This window comes from Geotrypetes seraphini, chromosome 13 (genome assembly GCF_902459505.1).
Source record: "Geotrypetes seraphini chromosome 13, aGeoSer1.1, whole genome shotgun sequence".
Classification (NCBI taxonomy): domain Eukaryota; kingdom Metazoa; phylum Chordata; class Amphibia; order Gymnophiona; family Dermophiidae; genus Geotrypetes; species Geotrypetes seraphini.
Genome location: NC_047096.1, coordinates 26,882 through 54,149, shown reverse-complemented (window position 1 = coordinate 54,149; position 27,268 = coordinate 26,882). Strand labels below are relative to the sequence as shown.

At 41.2% G+C, this 27,268-nt stretch overlaps 1 protein-coding gene across 1 annotated transcript; it reads right to left on the bottom strand.

Annotated features, from left to right (window-relative positions):
- Nucleotides 1-560: 560 nt before the first annotated feature.
- PROK1 (prokineticin 1) lies at nt 561-14,324 on the bottom strand. The gene is made up of 3 exons (XM_033918624.1): nt 14,196-14,324; nt 4,491-4,616; nt 561-683 (listed from the first exon to the last, which is right to left on the bottom strand). The coding sequence occupies exons 1-3, from the start codon at nt 14,322-14,324 to the stop codon at nt 561-563; spliced, it is 378 nt and encodes a 125-aa protein (XP_033774515.1).
- Between the last annotated feature and the right edge of the window lie 12,944 nt (nt 14,325-27,268).

The window sequence follows — 27,268 nt, the reverse complement described above, 5'->3', positions numbered from 1 at the left end:
TTCTTTTTCTGGAGTGGGAGATGGTGAGAGAATGGATAAATGTCTTGTTAGTGCAAAGGATGGAAGAAATGTATTTTGGTGGTGTTGTAGAAGAGGAAGAAATAATAAATTTTAGCAATGTCTAACCCACACACCTCTATTGTCTTTTTGGCCCTTGCTATTTTTTCCTTTTCTCCATGAGTGTAAATATGTAACATGAATGGTAAATATGAACTTAGATAGACCAGAATGAAGATTAGAGATATAACCATACATTTATTTTGTTAGAACAAATAAATTATAAGAAGAATCTTCAAGATAATTCTAAGACGGGGGTGCAGGAAGTGAAAATACATTTTTTGTCACTTTCCATTTAAAATGCTGATGGCTACCCTTTATTACAGATAAGAGCAGACAGACTAGAAATGTATATATCTTAGCATCTCATATGAAATGAATTGACTATTTCTAGATGCAGCTTTGAAAATAAATAGTGCCTTTGAAACACTTCAAGAAAAATGTCCATCCTGTAGAAACAGCAGGGGTTCAAATGGAAACAGTCAATGAGATACAGATCTTGTTCACGAAAAATCTACATTTTTGAAGTCTACTGAGCACCTATATCTGCCATCCAGAAACTTGGAGCAAATCAAGTTTGCTAGGCATGGACAGGTGTGATGCTGGCGCTTCCCAAGGAAAGGAACCTTAAATAAAAACAGCAGAAGGAACATGTGAGATACAGCATGTAAGATTTCAAATGAACTGTTCACTTATGGTCACAAGCCCCAGATTCTGTTTTGGTAGTGGAACATCAATTTATTTATGAACTTTTACATTATTTTAAATTAAATACCACAAAATTGCCAGTATATATATTTTTTCCTATACATTTATTGGCTCTCTTATCAAAACATACCTGAGAAATGGCAAATGGGCAACTGCCTGGAACTCCACACTTTAGCTGGCACGAAGAGTTTTCAAATATTAAGCATATGTATTATTAATATTGCCAGGGTTTCACAGGCCTACATTTGTGGTGCCTAGAGTCCTTGCAGAATCACGGCCAGTGGTGTTTAGTGCTGCCCCTAAATACACCCACTTCTGAGTTTTGACTTCACTAGGCACTGCTAGTTGCCATGGACCCAGGCGCCTGTCCCGGAGGGCACCAAGTGGCGCTTAATCTTTTTTAATGAGTTTTTAATTGCTTTTTAATGGTGTGACCAATTGTGCCACATAAAAACCAATTAACTTAAGTGCCGGTAGGCGCCATCTAGTTGCCTGCTGGCACCTAACTTTTGGCAACTTTTTTCAGAATCCGGCCCATAGTAACTAAATGTAATTCACTTTTGAGCTATTACTGGTAAGTCATGAGCTTAATTTTATTTAATATCAGCATTTATCTTCTGCTTAATCGCTAAGTTCAAAGCAGGGTGCAAGAAAGCATTAGTATCATTGGGTACAGAATAAAATCAACAATAAAAAACAGTGAATTGTATAAATATTTCTGAAACAACCATGATTTATAACTTTCCTATGGTATATATATTGTGAACTGTTCCATTATTCCACAGCTTTCACCAGGGATGCCCAACACGTTGATTGCGATCTAACGGTCGATTGCAAAAGCAACGAGAGTCGATCGCAGAGCCCTGCCTTTCTACTGTTCTCCCTAGCGTCTTTTAGCTGAATGCTCCGTCCAGCTGTCTAATTTGAGTGACACGCTTCGCCTGGCTGTCTTCCTCAAATGACACACTTTGCCCTCCGGATTCCTCACTGTCTCACCTTTAAAGCTAATTACAGCAGCCTGCAGAGCGAACCTAGCAGGCTGTTGTCGGCCTCCGCAGCACGTTCCCGCCCCTGACAGGAGGTGCGGAACCATGGCAGAGGGAACATGCTGCAGAGGCCGACGGCAGCCTGCTAGGTTTGCACTGCAGGCTGCCATAATTTGCTTTAAAGGTTGGTCCTCGATAAGCGGCGGTCACAGTGTGGAAAATGACCTTTCACTGGGTGCAGGAAGCAGCAGAGGTAAGGCCACTCCCATCAGGGTAAGGCTATGCCCATCGTGAGGGCCCCAGCAGGATGGGGGTTGCCTTAGAGATGTTGGATCTGGATGGGGGGAGAGAGACAAAAGGACCTTGAGGAGGTGCGGTAAAGCAGACTTGAACCAAAAGGGAGGGGGGAAGACAGGGCAGATGCTGGGCTAGAGGATGAAACCATGAACCAAGGAGAGAGATAGCCAGGCCCTGGGGAGGGGGAAGATAAAGAGAGTGAGAGAGACAGAAAGACCTGGATCAAAGGTGGGAGGATTTGCGATTCATCCAGATGAAATTTGTAGGGTGGCTACTTAGTCCTCTCTTCATACCTTTACCTGGTTTACCAGGTGGATGTGGTGGCTTGTACTAATGCCGCTTTTGGGACCTTGGTGTTACAGGCAGGGCTCTTCTGTCACTTCCTAGATGCTGCCATTGCTTTGGTACATCACCTGGCATACTGAATCTGGAAGGGATGTAACAGAATGGAAGATTAGGTTTACACTTTCAATAATCTTTCTGTTGGTCCCTGGAGGATTCAGTACGGCCCGCCCTCTGTGTAAGCTCAGTTATTCTGAATCGCCTGTTTTCTGCCTTGGTTATTCTCCTTACAGGCTTGAGGATCTTCCAGCAAGTAGACGGATCCTGTGGGGAGTTCACTCTTCTGTGAGTATGCATATTGCCAAAGGCATTTTCAGACATAGTTCATCAATGGTTTTCTGTGTTGCTTTTGAGCCAGTTTATTGCTTATTTTCATGTTTTGCAGAGCAGACCAGTTCAGAAATTGGTAATGTTGGGGCATTTCCCTAGTACCCCCTTCCTTGTCATGGATTTATTCAGGTATCTGACTTAGTTTTGGGACTGAACTACAGGGGGCTCTAACTCTAAGGTGGGAGGAGCATGTGCTCAGAAAGTGTTATGATTTCTGCAACTCCCAGATTGTAGGAGGGGATTGAATACCTAGCATACTGAATCCTCCAGGGACTAACAGAAAGAAGATTATTGAAGGTGTAAACCTAATCTTCCATTAGAAAATGAAAGGTATAAATTAAAGAACTAAGACCCGGTACTGGACAGACTTGCATGTTCTGTGTCCCATATATGGTGAGTCGGTGTAGGATTGGCTGAGGGCATTAATGGGAACTCCGGTAACTTGGAACATGAGGACATTATTGGCCAGATATGTATCCTGCAAATAATGGGATGGTTGGATAGGCTGGATTGGGCTTGGAAGGCAACTCTAGCAGTTGGAACCCAGGATAATACCAGATGCACTTTATGGTCTATAGCTCATAAATATCAGAGAAAAAAGACAATTTAATCATGAATTTATAATGTGTATAACTAATGAGCAGATTGGATGGACCGTTAGGTCTTTATCTGTTGTCGTTTACTATGTCAACCAAAATGTTAGCAGAAGGAAGATAGAGGAGAAACCTGAAACAAAGGGGAGGCAGAAGAGAGAGGGGGCAGATATTGGACTTGGGGGGAGTGTATAGAGGGAAGAGAGAGAGACTGCAGAGAGATAGAAATATTCTGGACCAGGGACAGAGGAAGGAAAGAGGCAGAGAAAGACCTGGAAGAAAAGCACAAATACTGGACATTGGGGGGGGGGGTTGTAAGCAGAAGAAAGAGAGAGAGAGAGGCCTTGACCAAAGGAGAAAGACAAGAGGCAGATGCTGGACTATGGGAGGTGCAGACAGAGGGGAGAGAAACCCTGAGGATGAACAGAGGTGCAAGATCATAACAGAGGAGGGAGAGAGAGGGAGACATTGCCAATAGGGTGGAGGAGAGAGAAAGAAAAATTGGACTCCTGGAGGGACAGAGAGAGATATTGGTTGGGGAATGGAACAGGTTTGAAGGAGAGGAAGCATGCAGGAGGCAGAAAGAAAAAGAAAGAAATATTGGATGCACAGTCATAAGGAAGTGCAACTAGAGACTCATTAAATCACCAAACAAAGGTAGGAAAAATTATTTTATTTTCAATTTAATGATCAAAATGTGTCGGTTTTGAGAATTTATATCTACTGTCTATATTTTGCACTATATTTGTCTTTTTCTATAGTTGTTACTGAGGTGACATTGCATATTTTGAAGTTATCTGCCTTGACCTCTTTGAAAAAAACCCAAATATAAATGATAATTAACATTTTCTCTGCGTACAGTGTGCTTTGTGTTTTTTTAATTTTTATTGTTGGTAGATTATTTTGACTTGGTCATTTTAAAAGTAGCTTGCAAGCCAAAAATATGTGGGCACCCCTGGCTTTTACAAATGAGCTAAATCCAAAATCTCTTCCCTATTCCAATCCTTGTGAATAAATTTAATTTTACAATTTATTAAAACTGACATTGTCAGCTTGAAGATCATATATATATAGGGTGGTTTAGATTAAAGGTGGGGCATTCCAGTATACAGGGATTTAATGAGAACAGAGAGTCAGACTGTGAAAAGGTTGAGAGGTGGAGTTAGGGAAGCAATACCTTGTGACTGAAAGGGTGGCATTCTTCCCCTTCCTGGCCCAGTGGGATACACATCCTGAGGCCTCGCAGCCACAGACTGATGGCACAGCAGGTCCTGACTCCACACTGCAAATCTCTTTCACATGCCTAGAGGGAGGCCAAAGAAATGTAAATTAATCATATAAGAGGAAGAAATCTGCACAAATTAAATCAGAGGAAACTGGAAGTTGCATTTCAACAGTGAAAATAAATGAATCCACTTTGTCAATCAGCAAAGTATGTAATACATCAAATAGAAGCACATATTCTTATGTTCCTTGGAAAATATAAATAATACTGAAATGAAATATAGGGCAATTCTGCAGGGTGCCTTCATGTAGATCACACATGTCAAACACAAGGCCCGGGGGCCAAATCCGGCTCGCCTGGCCATTTTATGTGGCCTGCAGTGACTGTGCATCCCCAGTGGCGCTCCAGGCGCCTGAATGCACTGCCCCACTCCCAGCAGCGCTCCACGTTCCTCACCACGCTGCCTCAGTACCCATTTGCAGACAGAAGGACCCAGTCCCAGTGTAAAAACTAGGTTGGAGCAGGGCGCTCCACACAAATGCCTGACCGTACCACAGGTGTCTAAGGGTATGGCAGAATCTATACTTTTACTAAGACTAAGGCCCTCTTTTACTAAGGTGCGCTAACTGATTAATGCGCACTAATTGATTTAGCGCACCTTAGTAAAAGAGGGGGTAAATATCTTAATAAAAATTTGGCCCTCGACTTAGCCTGTGTTTTAGATTTCGGCCCCTTATGTGATTGAGTTTGACACCCCTGATGTAGATGCCCCAAGTCTGCGTGGAGCGGCCTATTTTAAAATGGCACCTGAGTACCCAAGTTCCATTATAAAATATAATGTAGCCTGATATCAATGTGCCTAACACCCAGAACTGGTGAATGTGGAAGCTCCTAAAAGTAGCAAGGATACACGTAACATATACTATTAATAAGTTACACATATGAGCCTTGCCCATGGTCAATTCCTGTGTACACCCCGCTTGCAAATAAGTACTATGGCGCCTAAAAAAAATCAGTAGAAGAACAACAGAATTTTCCAAGAATGAGACCATGTCATTAAATGGAGAGTGAGAGTTTCTGCATTATGGGTTTTCAGAAGCAGTCGCAAAACTCATCAGAACCCAAAAGAAGTCTGAAGAACAGATAAGTGAATTTCTTACCATATATACACCTGTAAAGCACTGGACTGGGGCAGAAATTGAACATGAGCAATGAATGAAAGTTGACATACAGACTTTATTATTTGGGCTTGACTTGCTCTTTGGTCTGACATTTACAGCTCTGAGCACTGTTTGAAGATAGCTGTATTATACATGAAACAACATATTTACCAGTTTCATTTGAGTTTTGTCTTTTGGCATAGTATCTGGCTTTTTTTATATATATAGGATTACATTTTCCTGGTACATTGGGTAGCCTAAAAAGTCAGTGCCCACTAGAGTGATAGTCAATAGGAAAAGGGAAAATTAAACAAGATCACTGCTTATAATCCAGTCATTTGTAGAACAGCACTTAGGTGTCCTGATGTGTGCGTACACATCTGCGTACCAAGTATTCTCAGCATTTATGTATACATGGAGCATTGAAATGTGGCCACCTAGCTGACAGAATTTCTCTAATACAGTTGCAACATAGAGGCAGGAAAATGAATTCTGTCATTACTTCAATGTTTTGATCAATGGAGAAACAAAGCATGCATAAAAAGAAGCCATTTTAGGGTTAAAAACTTGATCCTGCTTCAGATCAGAAGAAGATGTTACCTTAGAAAGCTAATCAAAAAATGTATTAAGTTAATCCAACCATAAGGTAACATCTTTTCTTTTCTCTATTTTGTTTTATTTCTGTTTATTACATTGTAAAATGAGAAATGCACATTTATGTGTTAATTAAACACAAGTCAAACAAAGAAAGGCAAGGGTGGTGTCTTTCCAACCGGTAAAAATTTTTTCCTGTTTGCTGGGTTGCTAGCGTGTGCTGGGAAAAATGTATACAGTACTATATTTTGTGTTGTTGTTCCTATAATAGAGGAAAGTTCCTTTTGAAGATATGTACTGTCCCCTGAGGAAGGCGTTCTTACACGTCGAAACTGGGATCCTTGTTGGGACTTTTTAATTGTTCAATAAAAACTTTTTTACCGGTTGAAAAGACACCACCCTTGCCTTTCTTTGACTGTTCTTTCTCGAAGGTGAGGTGTTCGTATTTATTTATTTATATATTTCGATTTCTGTCCTGTTTTGTCAGAAGCTCAGAACGGGTTACAAGTAGACATTCACAATCTGTTTTAATTAAACACAAACAATGCACCCACCACACCCCTAGTCTGCAGCATTCTAAAATCACTTCTGTGTGTATGTCATCTTGACATGCAAGTGCCCTGAGCCCTGTGAGTATCCCCTGCACAAGTGACCCATTATCAGCTTATCAATTCACTTATAAGCAGATTTACTTCAGGATAGAAATTATAACCATCATTGGTTGGAGTATCTGGAGATCAGAAGAAATCATTTAAGACTGCTAAATTTTCCTAAGTCTCCTGTTTCACCATTACACATGTCTAAAAATATATGATGGACGTCCTAAAGATGCCTGCAGATTCATTATCTCCCATTAGAGCGCAGTAGATTATGGAGATAGGAAAATCAGATGGCCTGGATTTGCAAGGTCAGAAAAAGGAAACCTTAAACTGACTTCATTTTTGAAGACCTCATTAGATATGGTCACCTTTGCAGTTGAATCAGACTGCAATTCTGTTTTAAGACTTTCCTGTAGACATTAAGGGCTGGATTCTGTATAGGAGGCCCAGTCTCCGCAGCCACCTAAGTGGCTTTTGAGAATCACACACAGGCATCCTATATAGAATTGCATCTGTCTTGACTGACAGATGTCTAACCACCCCGATTCTCTAACCAGCATCCATGTGACAGGCTGGTCCTCTTCGGCGGAGGGGGGACGAATGGACGGGTTCCCTGCCATAGCTGTTAAACTGATCACAGCAGAGACATTCCCTTGCTGTGATTGGCTATGAGGTTGCATCTATTTGAAATGTAGACCAGCATTTTGCTAGCCTACATTTCAGGCACCTGTCGCAGCCCTAGGGAGATGCCTATAGCCACCTAAGCTCGCCTAAAGCCACTTCTGTGTGAAACAACACCCATGCCTAGCCTTGGGTGAGCTTAGGCAGCCCTACACGCCTCCCTAGGCTCACGAAAATGCCTACAATGTAGGCTGCCTGCTATGGGGTGACATTTTGTTTTTTAAACATGCATCCCGATTGGTTAGACAGCAGTAGGACGCCTACCACTGCCTACAATTGGGACGCCGTTTATAGAATTTTCCCCTTAGAATCCTATGGTTCATTAGTCCTCCACCTGGCTATTTAAGACACCTGTGTGATGCTCTACTAGTATGTTGTTCCAGAGACAGATATATACTATTTTATTCAGAGTTTTGAGGGGTGGGAGTGGGTCAGTGACCACTGGGGGAGTGTGGGGACATCATTATCCCTCCAGTGGTCATGTAGTCAGTTTGCTTTCCTTTTTGGCACTTAGATGCTTCCAAAAGAGGTCTAGCCCAAAACATCTAAGTTCCATCCAGAATGTCTTGGGAAAGGTTTGATTATCCTTGCAAGAAGTCCAAGTCTGGCATGCCGAAAGGCCACCCATAACATGCCTCTTAACATGCCCCCTTAAACTCTGGATGCACAGTGGATGAAATATCTCGCTAGACATCCAGAAAAATGATTAAGATTATTGGCACTTGCACATCCCGGCAATTAGGATGTTCAAGTGCTGACTTAGGCAGTGTTTTGGACATTTTAGTTTTTTGATTATGCTCCTGTTGGTGTCTTATCTTTGGAACCTCATGTTAATTTCATGATAAAAAAATTGCTTGGTCTATTCTGGAAACTGAGGAGAATTAGAAAATGTTTTGGAGAACATCATTTTCAATTGTTAGTACATGTCACTTTGAGTAATTATACAAGTTGTAGAATAGCTTTGAAGACAGACTTAAAGATCTCAATCTGTATATTTTGGAGGAAATGCAGGAGAGGGGAGATATGATAGAGACGTTTAAATACCTACGTGATGTAAATGCGCTTGAGTTGAGTCTCTTTCATTTGAAAGGAAGCTCTGGAATGAGGGCATAGGATGAATTTAAGAGGTGATAGGCTCAGGAGTAATCTAAGGAATTACTTTTTTTGACAGAAAGGGTGGTAGATGCGTCCACCCTCTTAGAAGATTTCTTAAGAGCCTGGGAAGATATTAATGTTACTGAATAAACTATGGGGCTCATAATCGAAAGAGAAAAATGTCCTAAAACCGGCCTAAGTCGGCACTTGGACGAACATTTCTCAAAAACGTCCAAGTGCCGATAATGAAATCGGGTTTTGGACGTATCTCTAAACGACCTAGGCCTTCATAGTGCCGCTCAACGTCCAAAGCTAAACGGGGTGTTTTGGGAGAAGTGTCGAGGGCGGGAATTGGGAGGGATGTGGGCCGGCTTAGACTTAGTCGTACAGCATGTATAACCGAAAGTTTTATAACAAAGCTTAGACGGAACTTGGACGTTGTGACTTAGACCATATAAAACATGGTCTAAGTCACAAAAACCCACCTAAAGTCACCAGATAAGCACTGCAAACACATAAAACAGACCCCCACACACTACCCCAGTGATCAATGATCCCCCCACCCCCATAAAATTTTTAATCACAACTTGAAAATTCAGCCTCCAGACCATCATCACCTGGCCGCCGGGCATAGGAAAGCCTAGTCGTCCAGTACAGAGGCAGCTTAAGTCGTCTAGGGGATGGGTTAGAGACCCATAGAGAGGAGGACCAATGCCCATAAGCCCCTGTAATCACTGCATTGATACTTAAACATGTGCACTGCCCTATACACCCCCAAAACCCTTTTGTACTAGCATATAAGTGGCTCCTGCAGCCATAAGGGCTATTGGGATGGTAGATAAGTGGGTCTAGGGGATTCTGGAGGTAGTTTAGGGGGCTCACCATGACCTATAAGGGAGCTGTAGTGAGGAGAAGCCATGGCATCCTTTTTGTGAAGTTCACAGCAGTGCCTATAAGGTACCCCACTATTTAGGTGGCATGTCTGGGTGTGCACCTCCCACGTCCAACAGGGCTTGTTCTAGGCATTTTGGACTTGGACGGAAATGTGGTATAAAGATGGACGATTTAGCGGCTTGGATGATCAGATCGGCAGGACGTATAATTAGATGACTTTCGAAAGTAAAAAAAAGTTGGACGTATCTTTCGAAAATGTGTCTTAGGCTCTTTTTAACTTTGGACGACTTGGGAGATGGACGTAAATGGACTTAGACGTCCCTTTCGATGCCACTCCACGTGTTCACTGTTAGGGATGGCTGAAGAGGATGTCCAGTGTTACTGCCTTTTTTATGTTAGAAAATCAGATAAAGGAAAATTAATAATTTTGAAAAAAACTATCTTGTGGATGAATATTGTATCGGTATTATGTAGCTTACTTGGATATTTTGTTGAAAATAAGAAATAAGATTATATTTATCATATATCGGAGCATTTGTTTTATCTCATTTTGGCATTAAATGGAAAATATTAAAGATTTTTGCTGGGTTTTACTAAACCCTAGAGAACTTCTTACTGTGGGCTAGCGAGGCAAATACCCCAACGCTCATAGCATTTACCTCATCAGCCTACGGAAAGGAGCCTTTGATTTTATTTGGTTGGTATTGTGAATTTATGACACTGCAATACAAAACAGAGTATCCAGTTATGATATGTTGACTGGAAAAATTATGAAACAGTTGTATAGAATTAGATATAAGGCAATATTATGGATTTAATAAGACACAACTTAAATGAAGGAACATTTATAACACAAAAAAATTATATATTTTGACAAAATAATTTTCTTTGCCTTATGTCACAATATACTGTAGCATAAGAATGAGTTATGTATGAAAAAGGAATGTTAAAAGCAGTAGATCAATTCTAGAAACAAGTTTAATGATATTTCAGAGTTTACAAGTCAAGATTCTTCAGTTCTAAAGAGCAATTACAGGTAACAGACAAAGGGAATATAATTCTTTCTGTAAGGCATTTTAAGGATTAAAATGCCTCCAGCACTGGAAAAATAAATTGTCTTGAATTATTAACAAAGAGACCAGATTCTATTTTCTGTATGTTGTATATTCTTTTTGATTTATTTAATAGATCTCTGAGGAGGTCTTTACAAAACCAAAGTATTAAATCTGCTGCGGTGAATGCAGCCCATAAGCAGCATTGCTACCATGGTTTTATAAAAGACCCCCTAAGTAAGTAACAGAAAAATGTACATCAATATCATAAACATTAAAAACATTAAAGAAGATGATCAACATAAAATGTTTGTCTAGCCTTATTGTCTGTCTATTCATTTAACTGCTTCAGTTCAGTTTCTTGAATTTAATTCTGCATTACTGGAATTTCACCTCTTTTCTTTTATTCTAAGCCAAAACAGAAATATTCTTTTTAAAAAAATCACGACATTGACCTTTGCACAATCAGGTAAATGAGTTTATTTTTACGATTTGTGCAGATTGATTATAAAATAAATAGGACTTAATAAACCTGAAAAAAGACATTCCAATCAGAGCTTCTCTGAATCAGATGTTTTTAAAACCTATTTTCATCTGTCACTGTAAATATTTTAGATAACATTACTGACATTCACAGAAGCAAAAGAAGATCTAAAATACTTAACAGTTTGTCTTTGGTATCAATATAAAATAATTTTCTGGATTAATTTTATATGTTCTTGATTTTTATAATTGCACTGGATTTACAAATCTTTTCTCAGCTGTTTTATCTCAGGCTTCTTTGAGAATAACCTAATGTAACAAAGTCATTGAACAGTAGAAAGATTTATTCCTAATGTCATATGCTCTTTTCAGTATATGCAAATCCTTCCCTTTACATCAGTTTTACAATGCAAAACATAGCAAAAAAAATATAATAAAGTTTGGATTAAGCAAAAAAATCTTACCCCAGTAATCACAGCACATCTGGCAAAAGTTAATAGAAGCAGAATGACACCGACTTGAATTGCAGTTTTCATGCTTATCAATAGAATGCCAGGCGTCTCTCCGAACTGTCATCTGCTAGGGCTGCTAGCCACCGAATCTGCTTTTCTCCCTGCTGTCCTCTTTATCAGATCTGTTGACATCTTCCTCCTGACTTGGCATATAATGGAGTGAACTCTTTCAATCTCCTTCAGTGATGTGATAAGCTCAAATATATACTGCTTTTAGAAATCATAACCAAATTTGCTTAATACAATCCAACATTTTTGTCATGATAAATACATAATTTCATTAAAGTTAATTATGTATCATATATAAATTATTACAATTTTCAAACTGTCTGCATTGGGACAAAATCCTCATGCACTTTTTTTTACCTGTGGGCTTTGCACCAATTTTATATACAGATCCTTTATTTGAAATCCTTGGGATCAGGCAGGTTTTTGGCATGGCAATGTTAAGTCAGAAAAAGGCAGACCACAAAACTATAAAACTGACACCAAACTTTTCTTATTTCAAAATAAGGAAAACATCAAATACTTCAGACACGAACTTCAGCCTGTCATATAGCTGCACTGGCTGACATGTCTCTGCCCCAAATGTTCATGTAGGACAGATAAAATAAAATATAGGAGTGCCCACTGCACATTCCAACACTGCCAACAGCTGAGGAACGAGTACCATGTTAATGGAAAGCAGTGACATGCAGTCGGGGCCTTCTGGGGATTCAGTCAATTCCCAGCTCTGTAGCCCCACTTCTTTTTTTTTTTCTGGGTTACTTTTTGCCTGATGCAGTTTGACTGGTTGAGCAAAGTGCATCAAGCAAAAAGTAAACCAAAAAAAAGCAGGGTTCTTTGGCTGGGGATTCACCCAGCCCCATGAAAGGCTCCGACAGTATGTTTGTTTATTTGTACTTTCTATTCCACCATATTCTGCAAAGCAGGTCAAGGCAGTTTATATAGCAATTTGATTGGTTGAGTAGCTTCTGACTGCTGCCTGCTCAACCAATCAAATTCAGAGCTGTGCTCTCAGGGTGTTGGGTGAATTCCCTAAAGGTCCTGACCACACACCACTGATGGAAAGAGTGTGTGCACGACTGAGGGAGGAGTCGCACTGTTCACAAAGAGCCCCTTTTAGCTACTACCACAGCTTTGTAAAAGGGGCCAAAACACTGTGCATTATTGGGGAAAGAGTCACAAACATTAAACACTTCAAACACAAACTTGTTCCAAACATAGCCTTTAGTCACACATAGGCCTCCTTTTATGAAACTGCAACAGCAGTTTCTAGTGCGGGGAGCTGCGCTGAATGGCCTGCATTGCTCCCAACACTCATTGAGTTCCTATGAGCATCTGGAGCAGCGTGGGCCATTCAGCGCAGCTCCCCATGCTAGAAACTGCTATCGCAGTTTTGTAAAAGAGAGATGTAAGGTTTAAACCCCCCCCCCCCCCTCAAAAAAAAAATAAAAAAAATGTAAGGTTTAGAGGGGTTAGGTTGAAGCGGCCTTACAATCCGTGGTCCCAAGTTCAGTGCTTTCACAGAGGTTTCATTAAGAAGTAAAATCACTGACAAAGACCACTAAGAGTGCTTGCATAAAAAATATATTATAGAAATAGTCTTAATATTACAGAAAAGCAAGATTCATAAAGATTACAATTAAGGAGAGCGCAAAGCAGTTTCCCTGCCTTACAGAGTCCAGAGGGAAAGAGAGACAGAAGCGTGATGTTCCAGGGAAAGAGAGACAGAAGCGTGATGTTCCAGGGAGAGAGAAAGAGGGTGGGAGGTGATGGTCTAAACTTCTGGTTCCAGAGAGAGAGAGAGCCAGGGGTGTTGCAGAGAGGAGGCTTTTATAGGTTGGGATAAATAGAAACTTGTATTTCCTAGTATCATTCTGTTTAGAATTTGTAAACTGTTTGAAACAAGGGTTAGTTTAATTGAGAAGGAGGATGTGATACTTGCAGGCATGGTAGATGGGATTGGTCTCTGGCTTTGTTCCATTTAAGTAGCCTATCTTCATAATAAACAATCTAGTCTGGCTGGATGCTTAATGTATGTAAATTCTGTGCAGGAGCACTTAGGGTCTATCTGTATCAACATTCCAGAGTCAGATTGATCTAATGTCCCATAGGCCTCTGCTGATGTTGGTTAAGCCAACTGAAAATGCTGGCTGCTAGCAATGCTAGGCTGACAAGGGGGATAGTCTTTCTTAGCCAAAAACATCTAACATGCATCATCTGTCTGTATTCGGCCATCTGATGATGGTGCAGGAACAGTGGCAGTCTTTTTAAAGAGTTCTTCCCGTGTCATCTGTCTAAATAACAAAGGTTTCTGTTTCAGTAGTCTCTTTGATCGAGTAGACTACCATGATCTCATGCTCACTGATAAATGCAAGTTGTTCCATGCCAGTAATTAACTGGTAACATATTTTTATCATATCATCTATAGGAATTCTTTTTTTCCAGTGTTCACAAGGTCTGCATCATCACTACTATCAAGCTTTTCTTTATTTAAAACCATTTCAGCAATCTAGTTATCACTTAAGGAATATGCAACAGGTGCATCTTTGTCAATATTCAGCACTTCATTAATATCAGCTACCTCTAACCTATTAACATTTTCAGATGATAGACTTCGGACATAAGCAATGAGGTTTGATATCATCACCATTTCATCATTGACTTGGAAACCTTCAAAGTCTAACTCTACAGGTTCATTTTCATCAAACATTATTGATGGCCAAAGTTTTTACCAAGCATTTTTAATGCTAATTTAGTTACATTGTTCCAGGTATTGACAAATGCATAAATTACATTCTTTGAGAAAGTCTTGAATTCATATGCCTCTGTTAATTACATCAAGCATTCAGGAAACAGTCTTTATACATGGTCTTCATGGAATGTAAAATTATCCCAGGACAAGCAGGCAGGTATTCTCACATGTGGGTGACGTCACCGACGAAGCCCGGATGCGGACGCTTCGCACATGTGCAAGTGCCTTCCCGTCCAGCACAGGGCGCGTCTCCTCAGTTCTCAGTTTTCCGAGGAGCTGAGAAGTCCGTCTTTGACTCTCTGCGTTTAACTTCGTTCATTTCGTGCCTTCTCTACAACCGCAGTTTGTGTTCTTTTTCTTCACGAATCGCTGTTTTATTTTATTTCTTTTATTTTAGTTTAAAAAACCCCAAACAAACCATTTTTTCTTCTTCCATTCGTTTCCGGGACAGGCCGCTTGGCTGCAGCCCGAGGGCTTTGACTTTGCGGCGGCTATTTTTCCGTCTATGTCCTGGCCTCCTACAGGCTTCAAGAAGTGTAGCAAGTGTCAGCGCGCAATCTTTCATACTGACCCTCACGGACCCTGCCTCAATTGCCTTGGGCCGAAACATCATCCTAGGTCGTGCCTGCCTTGCCAAACACTTCAGCCTCGTGCTTTTAAGTGTCGTTGCATTCTGGTGGACAAGCTTTTTGAGATGGAGTCTCCTGATCCCTCGACTTCGAAGGTGTCTTCAGCCTCCACTTCCACTGAGGCTCCTTCTGCGCTTGCTGCTTCCACCCCGAGCCTCATCAGACCTTCATCGTTTGCAGCGGCTCTTGCTTTGACGTCATCTGCTATATCTTCCCCTGTTTCCTCAGGTCAGATAGCTCAGCAGTCGGTTCCACCGGTGGTGATTAAAGTGTCTAAGACTCCCAAGTTGAAGCACACTCGCACTACCTCGAAGGAACCTCCAGCCAAAGCAGGTGGTCCAGTTTCAGACTCGGATCCATCCTTGCCGGCTTCTTTCCAGACCATGTTAGAGAAGCAGTTTATTCAGTTCCTTACTAACATGGGACCCAAACTGCTTCCTCTTATCCAGCCTGGGCATTCAGCAGCCACCCGCAAGCTCAAGCCGCTTCCTTTGCCCCAGTCTGAGTTTACACACTCTTTACAGGGAGCAGAGTCTCTGCGAGTGTCTGGTCTAGCATCCAAGCATGAAAAGCAAGGAGCAGATTCTTTGCGAGGGCCTCGACGAGAATCCTCAGACTCTAAACAAGGAGCAGAGTCTTTGAGAGTGTGAGGTTCCTCCACCAAGCCTCTGGAGCTTCGATCTACAGCCTCTAGTCCTGATAAAAGGTATGGAAAGCCTTTCATACGCTGAGAGATTGGAGAAACTCGGTCTCTTTTCCCTGGAGCAGAGGAGATTTAGAGGGGATATGATAGAGACTTACAAGATCATAAAGGGCATAGAGAGGGACAGATTCTTCAAACTTTCAAAAAATAAAAGAACAAGAAGGCATTCGGAAAAGTTGAAAAGGGACAGGTTCAAAACAAATGCTAGGAAGTTCTTCTTTACCCAACATGTGGTGGACACCTGGAATGCGCTTCCAGAGGCCATAATAGGGCAGAGTATGGTACTGGGGTTTAAGAAAGGATTGGACAATTTCCTACAGGAAAAGGGGATAGAAGGGTATAAATAGAGGATTACTGCACAGGTCCTGGACCTGTTGGGCCGCCACGTGAGCGGACTGCTGGACACGATGGACCTCAGGTCTGACCCAGCAGAGGCATTGCTTATGTTCTTAACATAGCTGGATTTCAAATGTGTTTAGATGAGTTCCTGGAGGAAAAGTCCAAAAACCTTTATTATCCAGAGAGATTTGAGAAAGCCAGGAGCGTTCTGCCAGGTTTTGGTGACCTGGAATGGCCATGGTCAAAGACCAAACTTTTGTGAGTACTGGCAGTTCTTTAGTGCTGCTACCCAGATAACTATTGGATAATTTAGAAAAACAAAAACAGCTGTCCTAAGTGTATCCGGATAAGCTGTCCACATAGCAGCTGAATATCGCTACTACTGAGCACTCACTGCAGTATTCAGAGCAGCTAGTATCCGGGTACTACCTCTGAACAGCTGCATTTTGATGACTTCGTAGGCCAGCATTTTCTTTTTTAAATGTCAACCACCACAGGCAATATATCAGGAATAATATAAATAAATGTAGCAGAGGTAAGTGGAAATAAAAAAAAAAGATGAAGCAAGCAGGAAGAGCAGGTCTGGCTGATAGCTTACAAAAGCCTAAGAGAGGTTTAAGAAAGATATATGGGAGAGGCACACACATTTCATATTAATAACATAGTTGACAAATTAGTACAGCTAGCATAAAAGTAGCTCTAAAGATAGATAGCAAGAGATACAGATGAAATATTGATTGGTGAGTATTATAGTTCTTCAAGTCCACAGAGAAAGAGGGATGCAAATTTGTCACAGATCCTGTCTGGAGTTAATACACTAGACATATTAGATGGGTTTTCTTCATAAATTGCTGTCAACTATAAAAGTAGCATTTTACATTTGATTTATAAGAAGATATGTATTTTGAATACAGAGTATTACCCATGGGCTCTTCAAAATGAGTCTAATCTGATAAGTTTTCATGTGATACTAAATATTGTGGGAACAATTTTCAAAACAGAAATCCCATAGGCCCAAGTGACATGGGGATTTTTTTTAAACATTAATTTATATTTTGCATAATGCTGCTAAAATAAAAAGCTAGATATTCCTAGGAATAAAACGTTCCCATTCTCAAAATTGGACACGCTTCATATTTTCCATATCACAAATTTCTGGAACAGGAAAGCTTTCAGCAATCTATGAAATAATTTATACTGAGAAATTTGTAGTAAATGCAAAGGTAAGAATGTCCATGGTTCTCAACGTTTCTTCTCTTCTGACACACTTGACAGCCAACCAATGGCATAGCGAAGGAAGGAGGTGCCCTGCATTGCCAAGCCATGCGCTCCTCTGCATTGTTCCCTCCAGGCCTGCCCCCTGCTTCTTCCCCACCTTGACCAGGAAATGACATCAGAGGGAGAGTTAAGCCAGCGTGATAAAAGGGATGGAACTCCTCTCATATGAGGAAAGACTAAAACAGTTAGGGCTCTTCAGCTTGGAAAAGAGAAGGCTGAGGGGAGATAGGATTGAAGTCTACAAAACCCTGAATGGATTGATTTTTCACTGGCTACCTCTTCATCATCATATAAACTTTAACGTACTTTGCCTTGCATTCCATTCTAAGACTCCTGCTTATTTTTCTAATTTAATTACTGTTTACACCCCATCTCGGTCACTGGTCATTGGATGCTCATTTGGTTATTCCCCTCTTTGTAAGATGTACTATGTATCAACGCATAACGCTGCCTTCTTTTTCCTAGATCCAGTGCTATGGAATCATCTTCATGAGTCTATAAGAGATCTGGTTACTTTTCCAGCCTTTAGAAAGACTTTAAAAATTACTTGTACAAATTCAACTATGACTAGGTTCTCTTGGTTAGTTTGGGGGCTGAGTCCTGTGGGTGAGAGTTCCTGTAGAACATTTTATTTAATTGGTTTCTATGACAACTGCAATTCTTTTATTATTAAGGAGTTATTTTCTTTTTCATTATTAATTCGTACACCACTTTGATATTTTGGAAAGGTGTAATAATAAGTATTTTAAATAAACCATAATTTTTATTCGCTATGGTACAGCCACAGCTTGAATACTGTGTGTGGTTCTGGTCACCTTATCTCAAAAAAGATATAACAGATTTAGAAAAAGTACAAAGAAGGGCGTCAAAAATAGTACAGGGATGGGATGACTTCCCTATGAGGAAAGGTTAAAGCAGCTAGGGCTCTTTAGCTTGGAGAAGGAGACAGCTCAGGAGTGATATCATAGAGGTCTATAAAATACTGTTAGCGAATTGGAAGAGTGAGCATCCAAATGGCAGATCAAATTAAATATAGACAAATGCAAAGTGATGCACATTGGAAAAATAATCCAAATCATAGTGACTTGATGTTAGAGTTCACCTTAGGAGTCAGCAGTGTAAGGGCTCCAAGGGCCACACCCAAAGCCCCAAACCACAACTATTACAACTCACACATCACACACATGTGCCTCATGTTTGAGCCCAGACAAAACCCCAAATATCACTTTTCTCACTGAAATAAATATTCTTTTATTTCAGAAGCACAACAAATCTCACATATATGCAAAGGGTTTTCAGAATCCAAGGGGAACCTACCGTTAATGAGGGAGATCTAGTGAAATTTACTACAAAGGAGGATGTTTTAGTAAGGTCTACTTCCTGTGCTTCCCACGGCCAATGTTATCCCATGTGAGTGCCTCCACAAACGTAACAGTCTGTTACATTCTAGGTATTTGCTATAGTTTCAGCTAAAGTAAGGAAAAGGTTACTTGCAGATGTGCCATACTCAACTGTGTGTTCAATTTCCTCAATGTGGTGTACTTTATGGAAGGAAACAGTCTGGGTAAGTTCAATCCCTACCTCCATAAACCCATATGGGACAGTTCCGCCAGCATCTATAGCAATCTGATACCGTCGTGGGGTCAAGAAAGCTTTAGGGTCTTGCATATGGAAATAGATCAAAGAGCAGGCATTCTGTCGGAGACATTGTTTAGAAGGGGGCTTTGGGCTCTGTGTTAATTTTACCAAGGGATCCCCTCCAAAAATGGGATTGTGAGTATCTGCCATCACCTGGGACCATCTATTCTCCCCTAAAACCCCCACGAACTCTAATCAAACACCAATTAGATAAGATCCTGGATGAGGAGAATCTACGGGATCCCCGACAGCATAGATTTACTAAGGGGAGATCCTGCCAATCCAACCTGATCAGCTTCTTTGACTGGGTAACGGGGAAGCTGGATATTGGGGAGTCCCTGGACATCGTGTACCTGGACTTTAGCAAAGCATTCGATAGCGTACCACACCGCAGCTTACTGAGCAAGATGAGTTCTATAGGATTAGGTAAAACATTGACAAAATGGGTTGGGAGCTGGCTTGGAGGTAGGCTCCAAAGGGTGGTGGTGAACGGCACCCCCTCCGAAATGACGGAGGTGATTAGTGGAGTACCACAGGGCTCAGTCTTGGGCCCAATCCTATTCAACATCTTTATAAGAGACTTGGCAGAAGGGCTTCGAGGTAAAATAACATTATTCGCCGATGACGCCAAACTGAGTAATGTAGTGGGCAAATGCACAACAGACGAAGATTCAGTGCCCAACAACATGATGCACGACCTACTCCTACTGGAGCGATGGTCTAGGACATGGCAACTCAACTTCAATGCTAAAAAATGCAAAGTTATGCACCTGGGCAGCCAGAATCCATGCAAGTCTTATACCCTTAATGGCGAGATCCTAGCAAAAACGGTAGCAGAACGAGACTTGGGGGTAATCGTCAGTGAGGACATGAAGTCTGCCAAGCAGGCTTCGTCCAAGGCAAGACAAATCATGGGCTGCATACGAAGGGGTTTCGTCAGTTGTAAGGCGGAAGTCATTATGCCATTGTATAGATCCATGGTGAGGCCCCACCTGGAATACTGTGTGCAATTCTGGAGGCCGCATTATCGCAAGGATGTGCTGAGACTGGAGTCGGTGCAAAGAATGGCCACCCGGATGGTCTCGGGACTCAAGGATCTACCATACGAAAAACGGCTTGACAAATTACAGCTATACTCGCTCGAGGAGCGCAGAGAGAGGGGGGACATGATCGAGACGTTCAAGTATCTTATGGGCCACATCGAGGCGGAGGAAGATATCTTCTTTTTCAAGGGTCCCACGACAACAAGAGGGCATCCGTTGAAAATCAGGGGCGGGAAACTACGAGGTGACACCAGGAAATTCTTTTTCACTGAAAGAGTGGTTGATCGCTGGAATAGTCTTCCACTACAGGTGATTGAGGCCAGCAGCGTGCCTGATTTTAAGGCCAAATGGGATCGGCACATGGGACCTATTCACAGGGCAAAGGTAGGGGAGGGACATTAAGGTGGGCAGACTAGATGGGCCGTGGGCCCTTATCTGCCGTCTATTTCTATGTTTCTATGTATGTTATTGTTATTGCCCTGTTTATAAAATTAATAAAAATATTTTGAACAGTAGAAAACCTCTTCCTCCCCAAAACACCTACCAAGTATACAGATCCCTGAAATGTAATGTAATCTTATTTGTACTCTAACTGTAATCTATTTGTTATATCACATAGTAACGTACTGTCAATTTACCATCCAATTTGTAAGTTCCTTTGGAATCTATCCATCGTAACATAAACAGAGACAGAGAGAACACTAACAGTGAGAGTGAACACTAACACTGAGGGAGAGACAAAACTAACACTGAGAGAGACATAACACTAACAATGAGAGAGATACACAACACTAACACTGAGAGAGTAAGAGAACACTAGAATACTGAGAGAGACAGAACACTAACACTAAGAGAGAGAACACAAACACTGAGAGAGACAGAACACTAAGAGAGAGTGAGCACTAACTGAGTGAGAGAGAACACTTGAACACTGAGAGAGAGAGAACACTAACTAAGAGAGAGATTAGTTGAATATTGAGAGAGACAGAACACTAACACTAAGAGAGAGAGAGAGAGAGAAAACTAAGATTAAGAGAGAGAGAACATTTGAACACTGAGAGAGACAGAACACTAACACTAAGAGAGAGAACATTAACAGTGAGAGAGAGAGAACACTAAAACTAAGAGAGAGAAAACTAGACTACTGAGAGAGTCAGAATACTAACGCTGAGAGAGACATAACACTAACACAAAGAGAGAGTGAGCACTAACAGTGAGAGAGAACACTTGAACACTGAGAAAGAGAGAGAACACTAACACTAAGAGAGAGAGATTAGTTGAATACTGAGAGTGACAGAACACTAACACTAAGAGAGAGAGAACACTAACAGTGAGAGAGAGAGAACACTAACACTAAGAGAGAGAACACTAACACTAAGAGAGACAGAACACTACCACTAAGAGAGAGAGAACACTAACACTAAGAGAGACAGAACACTAATACTTAGAGAGAGAGAAAACTAGACTACTGAGAGAGTCAGAATACTAACGCTGAGAGAGACAGAACACTACCACTAAGAGAGAGAGAACACTAACACTAAGATAGACAGAACACTACCACTAAGAGAGAGAGAACACTAACACTAAGAGAGACAGAACACTAATACTTAGAGAGAGAGAAAACTAGACTACTGAGAGAGTCAGAATACTAACGCTGAGAGAGACAGAACACTACCACTAAGAGAGAGAGAACACTAACACTAAGAGAGACAGAACACTACCACTAAGAGAGAGAGAACACTAACACTAAGAGAGACAGAACACTAACACTTAGAGAGACAGAACACTAACACTAAGAGAGAAAACACTAACACTTAGAAAGACAGAGCACTAACACTAAGAGAGAGAACATTAACACTTAGAGAGAGATAGAACAATAACACTAAGAGATAGAGAATACTAACACTTAGAGAGAGTGAACACCAACACCTCTTGTGATGACCCCCATCATCAAGAGTAGCACCTCCTCACCCCCCCCCCCAGGCCATTTCTGCTTGTGCTGCAAAATAGGCTACCTCAATATGATCAGCTGTTGACCCTGACCTGTAACCTCAGAGGGGCATGAAGCAGCAGCAGGGTGTCAGGTGAGAGAAAGAAAGACACTGGATGGAAAGGGAGCGATGGGGCAGATGCTTTATAGATGGGGATGGGAAGAGAGGGGGCAGATACCGGATGGTAAGAGAGAAGGGGGATGATGCTTTATATAAGGGGATGCAAAGATGGAAGAGCATAAGAACATAAAAATTGGCACTGCTGGGTCAGGCCAGGGGTCTACCTGCCTAGCAGTTTGCTCCCGCAGCGGCCCCCAGGTCAAAGACCAGTGCCTTAACTTAGACTAAGCAGATGGTGTGGAGAAGAGATAGATGGAAGATGATGGAAGGGGGAAATGAAAGGGGAGTGGGCAGATGCTTTATATAAGGAGATGGTTGCCATAGGACGTAGAAGGGAAAGTTATGCTCTTGGGTGCATGGCCCTAGAAACAGTAGCCAAGTTCCTGCAAAATTAAGTTTGTTTGTTTTTTTAAATGAGGTTGTGGCAATGAGAACAAAACAGTTCATAAATTTATTTAAAGTTCATCATGGGATATATAATTGATACCAAGATCATTTAACTTGGTGTACAGAATTAAATTTTGCAACATAGTCCACATACATTAAGAAGCTTATTCTACTTATAAACGCTCATTAAAGCATTTTGTTTTGGTTCAATATCGTTTGTGAGGTATAGAATTGTAACCGGACGATTAATCGGGGCACGTCACCAGCGCACGAAGTTTACGTAACATCTACCACCCTATGAGGGGTGATGACCAAAGCTAGCGTAAATGATCATATGGCAATCAGGTGAGCGATGACGTGGAGCCTAATGACTGAGCGTATAAAGTTCACGGTATTCGCCACTTTTGAGAATGCAACGTTGGAGTGAGAAGGTGTGACTGCGCTCGGTAATCTTTGCGATGCTGTAACCTTGGAGGGAAGAGGTTCCGCGCTACAGCGGGTAAGTTTTTAGATGCTGTTTTAAGATGTAAGCGGTTAGAATGAGTTTGACAGTTTAAAGTTAGCTATAGTCGTTGCCTTCAGTATTCTTAAACCGAAGCTTTGTTTTAGCGATCTAAACCCGTACGGCCTTAAAAATCTGAGGTCCGTGTCTCTGCCGCTTGTAGTCTCTGCCTCTGACAGACCTTGATGAGATTTTTGCACTGACGATCCGTCTCTGCATAGGGAGGGAAAAGTGGTAGGATCCGTCAGCGCTAAAAATCTCTTCCAGGTCTGTCAGAGCCAGAGACTAGTGCTGGAGTTTGGAGACTTCTTTTCCCCGCTCTCTTGGCGTCTGCTCTGCCGCTCCAGCACTAGTCTCTGCCTCTGACAGACCTCGAAGAGATTTTTAGCGCTGACGGATCCTAACACTTTTCCCTCCCTATGCAGAGACGGATCCGTCAGCGCTCAAATCTCAATCAAGGTCTGTCAGCGACAGAAACTACAAGAGCCACGGACACAGACCGACACGGACCTCGGACTTTTAAGGCCGTACGGGTTTAGATCCGTGAGGTCCGCGTTTTAGCCCTTCCCGTCCTTTACCTTCCGTGAAGCCCGGAAAAACTCGGCCTCGGCAGTGATTCAGCTACTTCCCCCGCGGCTCCCCTTCCGCGCTTTTCGTGTCTGTCTCTGCCGCAATCCACCCGGAAAAGCGCGGAAGGGGAGCCGCGGGGGAAGTAGCTGAAACACTGCCGAGGCCGACAGTTCTTTTCAGGCTTCACGGAAGGTATAACTTGAATTAAATTAAAACAACCACAATGATTTAACTGATTAAAAAATAACTTTAGAAGCGGTAGAATGATTTCAATTAAATGAAAAAGCAATTTAAGAAACGGTCTTAAAATCACGTTGCCAATAGATTCATTATTGTATTATGTACCATGTGGTACTATTAATGTCATAGGTTTTAAAAGTTATAAAAAATTTAATATGCACATTAAAAATTAGCACAGTTTTAATTCAAAAAGAAAATGAGATTTTTTTAAATAAGATGTGATTTCAAATAATTTGTATTTTGTGAACACAATGATTTTTATTGCTGACTATAATTGATTGATAAATAGTTGATCTTGTAATTGATAGTATATTAAAAGTTGGAGAGTAACTCATACTAATCTAGCTTTTGATTATAAAGATTGCTATAATATAATTTGTTTATTCTAATTAGTGAATAAGAGGTTAACTAGTGAAGGAATAAGAGAACAAATTAAAAGCGTACTTAAGTGCTTCAATTGAGGCACCAGATTGATCTAGCTTTTGATTATAAAGATCCCTATAACATAGGGGATTCAATTTACAAAGATGATTATGAATCAGTAATAAAGACATTAGTTTAAATATGTTTATATATTTTGTTAATATAATTCTACAGATTATATTATGATGATTTAAATAGATACTTGACAAGCAATAAGAATGTTTAGAAATGTAATTGGAAATTTATTATAATACAGTTAAATAATTATTACAGTACCTAATGTTTGAAGCATTAACAAAATGTTGCAAATAATGAGGGTATTGATCTTCTTCTTCTTCTATTTTTTTAAGGCTTCAATAACATGATTACAATTGAAATTATGTCTGAAATCTCCACCTTGGCTTTCTTGAAAGCAGTAGTAGCTTGAGGATATTGCCATTGGCTGCAAAGCTTTGAGATTTTGAGTTGCTAGACCAGAGGAAGATGTCTTCAGTCAGCAGAGCTTGGGAATCCACACTAGCTTAAGTATTTATAAATTGCACTCGGGCAGGGAGAAACTTTGGTGCCCATCTACTAATTTTGGGCTCCAGTCCCTCCCCCAAATGAGCTGTATATGACTATACCACTGAATACAAAAATAATTGTGATGCACATATCCCAAAGCTAACACATTCCACTTAAATTCAAAATAAAACACTTTTTTCTACCTTGTCTGGATGTTTTGTTTTTCCATCATCTCGGTCCCAGTTTTTCTTTTTGCGTTTAGTCCATTTTCAACTAATTCTCTTTCCAGTATCTGCTGTCCATTTTTTTTCTCCTTCTCTTGTAACATTCCTTTTCCTTCTTATTCCTGTCTCCAATGTATTTTTTTCCCCTTTCAGCTTAACTTTTTTTTTTTTTTGCCTGTGTCCACTCAAATCTTGCCTCTTTTCTCGCCCTTCTTTTTAAATGTTCAGCTACTTCACAATTCTCCATCTTCTCTCAGTCCCTAGCTCTCCCATTTCCCATCTCGCTCTTTTCCCATCCTCCTTTTCCTGTTATCTACTCCCCATTACCCCATTAATACCATTGTACTCGCTGCTCTCTCACTTATCTTGTCATCTCCCTTTTTACCTCATCCACATGGGTCACCTCTCTCTTCAAGCTATAACTCCCTGTCCCTTTCTTTCTATCTTCTAGCATCTCTCTGCCTTCTATTCCCAGATCCAACTTTTCTCCCTTTCTCTTCCTGCCTGCCTCCCTTCCCCAGGTCCACCATTTCTTACTTTCTCTTCCCAACAGTTCTTCCTTTAAGTATCTTTCCCTCTTTCTCCACACCATCCCAGATTCAACTTTTCCCCCTTCAGACTATTACCCACCATCTCTCTCTGTTTCTGGCCCCATAAGCTCTCACCCCCCCAGCCCTATATAGCACTTTTTTAATATCATCCCCCCTCTGTACTTAATTAAAAAAAAAGTCCGGGGGGGCTTCCTCAGCCCAGTATGTTCTCCCCCTTCTCTCCATGCCCATGCATCTCTACCTCACTCCTCTCCCACTCTCTCCCTTCTCTCCCTTCAGTTCTCTTCATCTCCCCATGTGCACCATCTTTCCCTCTTTCTTTTCATTCTGTGTCCCAAGTTCATGCCCCTCCTTCCTTTGTCCTGTTTGTGCTTCCTCCCTTAAGTCCCAACACATCCTTCTTCCTTATTTCCCTCCCTTACTTATATATTTTTGTACTGCAAGGATTCCTAGGATGCGAGTTACCTGATCACTGAAAGAAGTCGACTGAAATTTTACAGGAAGGATGGCAGGTAAGAATTTCCAGTTAATAAATTCAAAATAAAACAATTTTTTCTACCTTGTTGTCTGGATGTTTTGTTTTTCCATCATCTCGGTCCCAGTTTCATTCTGCATTTTGTCCATCTTCAACTAAGTCTCTTTCCAGTGTCTGCTGTCCATTTATTTTCTCCTCTCATTCCATTGTTTTCCTTCTTATGCCTATGTCCAATGTATTTTTCCCTTTCAGCTTTCTTAACTTTTTTCTTTTTTGCTTCTTTCCACTCAAATCTTGCCTTCTTTCTCACCCTTTTTAAATGTTCCGCTAACTCAATTTTCCATCTTTTCTCCATCCCTAGGTCTTCCATTTCTCATCTAACTCTTTTCCCAGCCTCCTTTTTCCTGATCTCTACTCCCCATTACCATATTAATACCACTGTACTCGCTGTTCTCTTATCTTGTCATCTCCCTTTTTACCTCATCCACATGGGTCACCTCTCTTCAAGCTATAACTCCCTGTCCCTTTCTTTCTATCTTCTAGCATCTCTCTGCCTTCTATTCCTAGATCCAACTTCTCCCCCTTCAGACTATTACCCACCATCTCTCTCTCTGTTTCTGGCCCCATAAGCTCTCACCCCCCCCCCAGCCCTATATAGCACTTCTTTAATACCATCCCCCCCCTCTGTACTTAAAAAAAAAAAAAAAGTCCGGGGGGGGGCTTCCTCAGCCCAGTATGTTCTCCCCCTTCTCTCCATGCCCATGCATCTCTACCTCACTCCTCTCCCACTCCCTCCCTTCTCTCTCTGCCTAACAGTTCTCCTCTATCTCCACATGTGCATCATCTTTCCCTCCGATACCCAATTCTCCCTTTCTATTCTCTCCCGCACCTCAGTATTTCTCCCTCACTCCCTCCGTTCTTCCATATTATGGCTCGTGCTCCCCTCCCTCTTTCCCTTCATTCTGTGTCACAAGTTCATGCCCCTCCTTTCGTCCTGTTTGTGCTCCCTCCCTTAAGACCCAACATATCCTTCTTCCTTATTTCCCTCCCTTATACTTATATATTTTGTTTGTTTTTTGTACAGCAGGGATTCCTAGGATGTGAGTTACCTGATCACCGAAAGGAGTCGACTGAAATTTTACAGGATGGATAGCAGGTAAGAATTTCCAGTTAATAAATTCAAAATAAAAAATTTTTCTACCTTGTCTGGATGTTTTGTTTTTCCATCTCGATCCCAGTTTCTCTTTCTGCATTTTGTCCATCTTCAACTAGGTCTCTTTCCAGT

Excerpts from the sequence above, each read along its gene's own strand:
- PROK1 (XM_033918624.1), bottom strand. The coding sequence starts at position 14,324 with ATGTTTGATGAAAATGAACCTGTAGAGTTAGACTTTGAAGGTTTCCAA. Across the intron at positions 4,617-14,195 it reads AAAATGTTAATAGGTTAGAG|GCATGTGAAAGAGATTTGCA; the intron begins GTAGCTGATATT and ends GCCTCCCTCTAG. Across the intron at positions 684-4,490 it reads GCCACCCTTTCAGTCACAAG|GTTCCTTTCCTTGGGAAGCG; the intron begins GTATTGCTTCCC and ends TTTTTATTTAAG.